The 8,042-nt window shown below is 40.8% G+C and overlaps 1 protein-coding gene across 5 annotated transcripts in view; it reads left to right on the forward strand.

Annotated features, from left to right (window-relative positions):
• The window catches only part of USP48 (ubiquitin specific peptidase 48), an 87,446-nt gene that overhangs the window by 63,907 nt on the left and 15,497 nt on the right, over window positions 1-8,042 (forward strand). For all 5 annotated transcript variants that reach the window (XM_077775635.1, XM_077775634.1, XM_077775633.1 and 2 more), the window contains 2 exons: window positions 1,473-1,603; window positions 1,955-2,061. In XM_077775635.1, coding sequence (XP_077631761.1) covers window positions 1,473-1,603; window positions 1,955-2,061 — 238 coding nt within the window. The remainder of the gene's footprint in view (window positions 1-1,472; window positions 1,604-1,954; window positions 2,062-8,042) is intronic.

Consider the following 8,042-nt stretch of genomic DNA (forward strand, 5'->3'; position numbering starts at 1 on the left):
GGTTGTGTCTTTCCATAAACTCCACCAGAGTGAGCACATAACTTTTTCTTTTAAAGAAAGCAAGACTGCCTCTGCATAAAAGACGAGAAGCCCCCTGAGACCACCTTGCTCTTTTTCTGTGCTTTGTCCTCCCCAAAGCCCTGCTTTCTTCTTCCTGCTGCTCGTACCAATACGGCCTCTCAGCAGATGCCTTCCAGCAGCCCAGAGCCACCAGGGTCTTGATTGTAGCAGTTTTTCCTGCAGCCACGAGGCTTTAGGAAACAAAGAGGAGGAAGGCAGCTTGGCCCCAGAACAAAGCCAATAAGCTGGTCATCAGGAAATCTGGGGTCTTAACATCAGAATTTTTGTGCCACCCTTCAAGTGCTTCCAAGAGGACTCGTAATGTGAAATTCACCCCTGCTGTTGCCATTTTATCTTTTCAAATAATGTTTAACTGTGTAAGAGAAGATAGAGTGCCTGTGATAGAAACCGTGAAAATTGGAACACATAAAAGTGTCTTTGGGACTAAGCTAGAGGTGGGGAGTTCGTTATTCGTGTTAATACTTTAACATCATTATGGAAGCTTAGAGTTAGTCTACATCTTCTAGGTTCTCCCCCAGCTCTCTCTTTCCTTCCTTCCTCTTTGTGGGGCGGGGGTGCTGTAAATGTTGGACATCTGGAAAATATCTATTATAATAAAACAGATATGTGTATTAGCCAGCTTAAAAGTTAAACAATTTAGAGGCGCCTGTGTGGCTCAGTTGGTTGAGTGTTCAGCCCATGATTTCAGCTCATGTCATGAGCCCAGGGTCGTGGGATCAAGCCCTGTTTTGGGCTCTGTACTGATCATGGAGCCTGTTTAAGACTCTCTCCCTCTCCCTCTCCCTCTCCCCCTCCCTCCCTCTCTCCCTCTCTCTCTCCCTCTCTCTCTCTCTCTCTCTCTCTCTCTCTCTCTTCCCCCCCCCGCCCCACTTGCATGCTCTCTTTTAAATTAAAAAATAAATAAAATTGACTTAAAAAAGAATTCAAATGAAATCTAAGGTCGCTTAGTACTTATCCTTTCTTCCATTCCTCCTTTTCTCTCTCTCTTTGTCCCTTGCAGTAACCACTGGCCTGAAGTTGAGGGCTATCATCCTCAGAAATACTACTTTAAAACGGGCACACACACACAGAGTAATATTTTGCATATTTTAAATGTTTTATATAAATGGGCAGCATATGATATCCTTCTGCAACTAACTTATGTATTCAGTTTCGGGTTTTGAAATATTGCCACATTGGTTCCTATAATTTCAGTCCGTTTGCTTTCACCGCTATAACAAACATCATTGTTTTGTATGAGGAAATCTACTGTTCATTGTTGACGAAGATGTATCTTTTCCTTTTGAACTTCTTTGTATTAAATATTGCTTTTAATTTTGGGTAGACAAGCAGATTGTGTTGGTTCTCCTAATTTCCATGTGTCCTAAGGCATGTTGGGTTCTTTTGCACAGTATAGCTCTCATATGGCCCAGCGAGTGGCAGATGATTCAAAAGCTCTTTGTCGTGGATCATGTAATTAAAATCACAAGAACGGAAGTGGGAGATGTCAGCCCTTCAGAAACACAGTATATTTCTGACCCAAGTAAGTTTTCATATTCATCTATATACATTTTGTACAGTTAAAAGTTGACATTTTAAGAGAGAAGGAGAGGAAGTGACCACTCTATTCCCTACTTACAATTAGAGACCATGTGTTGGTCCAGACTAATACACCCCAGACAGTAACTAACCTGTTCCCATTCCATTCTTTGTGTCTTTATTTGTTGATAGTAAATGGATTTCCTTATTATTAGCATTCAATGGAATAAATTAATAGAAAATATGAGTAATAGTTAATTAGTGAATGCTTCCTGGTTACTTTGATGTTTGTTTTTGTATTATTCTTTTCTTTGACATTAATTCCTAGCCACTTCTGGTTTGCTCTGTTTTTTAGAACTCTGTCCAGAATGCAGAGAGGGCTTACTGTGTCAACAGCAGCGGGACCTGCGTGAGTACACTCAAGCCACCATCTACGTCCACAAAGTTGTGGATAATAAAAAGGTACCAGTCCCTCTTGTGGCCATGACCAGTAACGATCAAGCTTGCTTTTTGGCTTGCGGTTGGCTTTTCACGGAGGATCTAGGATCTAGGATCACATTTTTGTTTCCTTAGAGCTATTTGGCCTAAGAATTGAAATCGGATAAGGAGTGAAAATGAATAGTTACATTGATTATATGTGGATTTAGTCAGTTATTAATTTGTTCCACAGATAATTATTGGATGTCAGCTGTGTGCCAGGAATGGTCTTGGCAGGGAGGGAATTCCATGGTGAAAAAGACAGACAAGGTGTCTGCCCTCAAGAATATTTGTTTCTCTTGAGGTGCCTGGGTGGCTCAGTCGCTTAAGCCTCTGGCCCTTGATTTCAGGTTTGTGAGTTCAAATACTGCCTTGGACTCTGCTGGGGGTGAAGCCTACTTAAAAAGAAAAAAAAAAGAATATTTGTGTCTCATGCAGAGATCAAGACCAAACCCAGAAAGGGAGGAGGTTCAAGATGATAGCATAGCAAGATCCTGCACATAACCTCCACCTACAGATACCGCACGTCTCCAGCTACATGTGGAATAACTCCCTCTGAAAAGAACTGAGAACTAGGTGAACAGGTGCCTCACAAAGGATAAAGGGGCCACGTCAAGACGGGTCGCAGAGATACAGTTTCATCAAAATCACCACTTCCTTGCATAGCAACCCACCATGGGGGGGAATCTTGTAAATAGGGAACTCCTCCCTGAGGAGAGAAGGGCTTTGACCCGCAGGTACCCCAGCCTTTAGGACATGCAGCAGAGAGAGGAGGCCCCCGAATGTATCTGAAAACCAAGGGGGCTTACATTCACAGGAACCATAGAGCTGTGGGGAATGGATCCAGCCTACACAGGGGATGCCCGTTGGGCACTGGGCTCTCATGGCTGGAGGGGACTGCCTTTCTATGCCCCCAGGTCTGAAACACTCAGTTTCAGACCTGGGGGCATAGAAACTAGAAGTTCAGACATACAAACTAGAAGTAAGAGAAGGTTAAATAAATAGTAAGATTCAGTGCTAATGCAGGGCCACTCCTTCAAGACCAGGAGAGAGTTCCACTTACCCCATTGAAACTGTCCAGCAAAATGAGCACACAGAGGAATGGGTTCCAAGGTAAAAACACAAGCAAAAAAGGAAAACAAACAAACAAAAAACCTTAACAAAACGGATAAGTAATTTACCTAATAAAGTGTTCAAAGTCAAGGTCATAAAGATGCTTACAGAATTTGGGAGAATAATTGATGAACACAGTTTCATTCTATAAAGAGGTAGAAAATATAAGAGAGCATCAAGTTACAGAGCTAAAGAATGCAAAAACTGATCTGAAAAATATACTAGAGGGTGTCTACAGGAGATTACCTAAAACACTAGAAAGGCCAGTGATCTGGAATACACTACAGAATTCACCCAGAGCAGTTAAAAAAAATTTTTAATGTGAAGAAAGCTTAAGGGACCTGTGACGCCACATGCGAAAGAACAACAGACATTATAGAGGCGCCAGGAGAAAGGGGGGAAGAAATGGGCAGAAAACTTCTTTGAAGAAATAATGGCTGAGAATTTCCCTCATGTGGGCAAGAAACAGACACCTGAATCTAGGAAGCCCAGAGAATTCCAAATAAAAGAAACCCAAAAAGTTACACACCATGATACACTAATTAAAATTTTCTCAAAAGTTAAAGAATCTTTTTTTTTTTTTTAAATGTTTTATTTATTTCTAGGAGAGAGAGAGAGAGACAGCGTGAGCAGGGGAGGGTCAGAGAGAGAGGGAGTCACAGACTCCGAAACAGGCTCCAGGCTCTGAGCTGGCAGTCAGCACAGAGCCCGACGCGGGGCTCTAACCCACGAACCGCGAGATCATGACCTAAGCGAAAGTTGGACGCTTAACTGACTAAGCCACCCAGGAGCCCCAAAAGTTAGAGAATCTTAAATTCAGCAAGAGAAAAACAGCTTGTTACCTAGGAGGGAATCTCCGAGAAAGACTTACAATACAGTCTCTTCATGTCAGAGGGAGTAACGTGACATAGTCAGAGGACTGAAGGAAAAACACTTGGAATCAAAAACACTGTTCCTGGCAAGGGTATCATTCAGAAGTAAAGGAGAGAGAAAATTTTCCTGACAAGTACAAGCTAAAAGAGTTTATCACCACTAAACTAGCCCTATGAGAAATAGTAGAGGGACTTCTTTCAGCTGAAAGGNTGTTATGTATTTGTAGGAGAGAGAGAGAGAGACAGCGTGAGCAGGGGAGGGTCAGAGAGAGAGGGAGTCACAGACTCCGAAACAGGCTCCAGGCTCTGAGCTGGCAGTCAGCACAGAGCCCGACGCGGGGCTCTAACCCACGAACCGCGAGATCATGACCTAAGCGAAAGTTGGACGCTTAACTGACTAAGCCACCCAGGAGCCCCAAAAGTTAGAGAATCTTAAATTCAGCAAGAGAAAAACAGCTTGTTACCTAGGAGGGAATCTCCGAGAAAGACTTACAATACAGTCTCTTCATGTCAGAGGGAGTAACGTGACATAGTCAGAGGACTGAAGGAAAAACACTTGGAATCAAAAACACTGTTCCTGGCAAGGGTATCATTCAGAAGTAAAGGAGAGAGAAAATTTTCCTGACAAGTACAAGCTAAAAGAGTTTATCACCACTAAACTAGCCCTATGAGAAATAGTAGAGGGACTTCTTTCAGCTGAAAGGAAGGATACTAATTAGTTATAAGGAAATGTGAAAGTAAAAATCTCAGTGATATATAGTAAAGGAAGTGGATTAATCACTTAATAAAGCTAGTATGAAGGTTAAAAGTAGTTAAGGGACCCAAAAAATAAAAAATATGTAGAAAATTATATCAAAAACATTGGAGGTGTAAAAACAAAAACAGTTGTAGAATATGATGCAATTTAACTTGCTATATAACAGTGTATTTTAGGTGTGACTCTTGTGTTAACCACAAAGCAAAAACCTATTGTAGATACCAAAGATAATGAGAAAAGAATCTAAGCATAACACTAAACAAAGTCATCAATGGACAGGGGAGGAGAGCAAGAGGAGAGGAACAAGAAAACAACAAATTGGCAATAAGGAAATGCCTATTAATAGTTACTTTAAATGTAAGTGGACTAAATTTCCCAATCAAAAGACACAGAGTAGGTGAATGGACACAAAAAACAAGACTTATCTGCCACTTACATGTTGCCTATAAGAGACTTCTGTCGGATGTAAGGATACACAGACTGAAAGTGAAGGGATAGAAAAAGCTGTTTTATTCAAATGGAAACCAAAGGAAAGCTATTTATATCAGAAAATAGGTTTAAATTTTTTTTGATGATTCATTATTTATTTTTGACAGAGATAGAGCATGAGTAGGGGAGAGGCAGAGAGAGAAGGAGACACAGAATCTGAAGCAGCTCCTGGCTCTGAGCTCGAAATCACAAACCACAAGATCATGACCTGAGCCGACTGAGCCACCCAGGTGCCCCCAGAGAAAATAGATTTTAAAAAAAGATTGTAGTAAGGCAAAGATAGTTGTTACATAACAATAAGTCAATCCAACAAGAACATAAATGTATAACATTTGTAAATATGCACCCAACATAGGGGTACCTAAGTATGTAAGGCAGATGTTAACAGAACTAAAGGATAAGTTGACTGCAGGGTCCCTGGGTGGCTCAGTTGGTTAAATGTCCAACTTCGGCTTGGGTCATGATCTCAAGGCTTGTGAGTTCCAGCCCCGTGTCCGGCTCTGTGCCAAAAAGTAGAAGATGAGGGAGTGCTCCCAAACTTAGTTTTCAAGGCCAGCAAAGATACTGCATAAAAAGAAAATTAGAGGCAAATATCTCTTGTAACCTTTCGTGCAGAAACCCTCAACAAAATATTAGGAAACCAAATTTCACAGTATGTTAAAAGGAGCATGCCCTGTGATCAAGTGGGGAAGCAAGGATGATTCATCTGCAGATCAATCCGTATGATACACCTCATTTATAAAAAGGATAAAATAACATTATCTCAATGCAGAAAAGCATTTGACAAAATGTATTATCCATTTATAAGAAAAAATAAAGTGGGTAGTGATTGAACATACCTCAACAGAATTAAGGTCTCATATGACAGGCCCACAGCTAACATTATAGTCGATAGTAAAAAGGTGAAAGCTTTCCCCTTTAGATCAGGAACAAGGCTTTCAATTGTCACCACTTTTATGCAACTTACTATTAGAAAACCTAGCAAGAGCAGCTAGGAAAGAGAAATAAAAACACATCCAAATTGGAAAGGAAGAAGTAAACTATCGCTCTTTACAGATGACACGGTTTTATGTCTGGAAAACCCTAAGGGCTTCGCCAAATAACTGTTAGAACTTACAAACAAATTTTGCTCTATTGCAGGGTACAAAATCAATATATAATAAAATCAGTTGCAAGCCACCTGGCTGGCTCAGTCTGTAGAGCATGTGACTCCTAATTCCAGGGCTGTGAGTTCAAGCCCCTCATTGGGTGTAGAGCTTTAAAAAAAAAATCAGTTGCATTTTTGTACATCTAGCAGCAAACCACCAGAAAACTTAAGGAAACAATCCCATTTACACATCCCTGAAAAAGAAAATAGGAATAAATTTAACCAATTGGGTAAATGATCTGTACTGAAAACTGGAAGATGGAGGAAGTTGAAGAAGACACGAAATGAAGGCTATTCCTTGCTAATGAATTGGAAGAATTAATATTGTAAAAGTAACGATATTACTGAAAGTAATCTACAGATTGAGTGGAACCTCTATCAAATTGAAATGGCCTTTTTCACAGAAATCAAACAACACAAGCAATCCTAAAATTTGAATGGAACCACAGAACATTTCCAGCAGCCAAAGCAATCTTGAGAAAGAAAAAAGCTGGATTCATGATTTTGAATTATATTACAAAACTACAGTGACCTTGGGTCATCTGGGTGCCTCAGTTAAGCATCTGCCTCTTGATTTTGGCTAAGGTCATGGTTGCTGGGTTCATAAAATCTAGCCCTGCTTCGGGCTAACAGCATGGAGCCTGTTTGTGACTCTCACTCTCTCTTTTCCCTCCCTCCGTCCCCCACTTGGGTTCTTGTTCTCTTCTCACAAAATGATAAATACATAAATTAAAAAAAAAAAATGGGTGAAGGAGTTACCAGGGTGGCTCAATCAGTTAAGCATCCAAGTGGGTGGAGGAGATCAAGCAATCCAAACCTCTGGTTATAAAATAATGAAGTGATGGCTATGTAGAGTATATAATGTATATAGTGGTAAGTATAGTCAATATTATATTGGAAATTTGGAATTTGCCAAAAAAGTAAATCTTCAAACATATGATGGCAAACGGTAACCAGCGTTAAGATTTCAAGGCTCACGTCAAGATTTCAAGGTTCCTGAGTTTCAGCCTCACATCAGGCTTGGGGCTGTCAGGGCATAATCTACTTGGGATTCTCTCTCTTCACTCCTCCCCCATGCTTTCTGTCTCTCTCAAAAATAAATACATTAAAAAAAATAGTATCCAGTGTATCTAAAGCTTTATTGTTTGTTTGGAGTTTCCTAACGGGTATTTCATAATGTAAAAGAGCACTTGCTCCATCCTTCCCTTTCTCAGTTGGAAGGAGTATTGTGGCTCCAGCTGTCTGAATGGTTTGACAGTCCCCATGCTAGGGTACAGGGTAAACTTAGAGCCTCTTTGACCTTCTGTAAAATCACATCATTGTAAAAGCCTGATAGTAATAACTTCTGCAGATACTGCTTACTTACATTTATGATGACCACATTATATACAAGAGTAAGTCCTAGGATACAAACTAACATGTTAAAAGAGCACAGGAAACAGACCTTGAGTCTTGATCCTCTCTGCCTGGTCTATTATCCCACTATTGATAAAGCCCCCACACCATTCAAAGCCTCCCCTGCATGCTTTTGACTCTCTCTCTCTCCCCCTCCCTCCCTCCCTCCCTCTCTCTCTCTCTCCCTCCCTCC

This window comes from Crocuta crocuta, unplaced genomic scaffold (genome assembly GCF_008692635.1).
Source record: "Crocuta crocuta isolate KB4526 unplaced genomic scaffold, BGI_CrCroc_1.0 scaffold127, whole genome shotgun sequence".
NCBI classification, from domain to species: domain Eukaryota; kingdom Metazoa; phylum Chordata; class Mammalia; order Carnivora; family Hyaenidae; genus Crocuta; species Crocuta crocuta.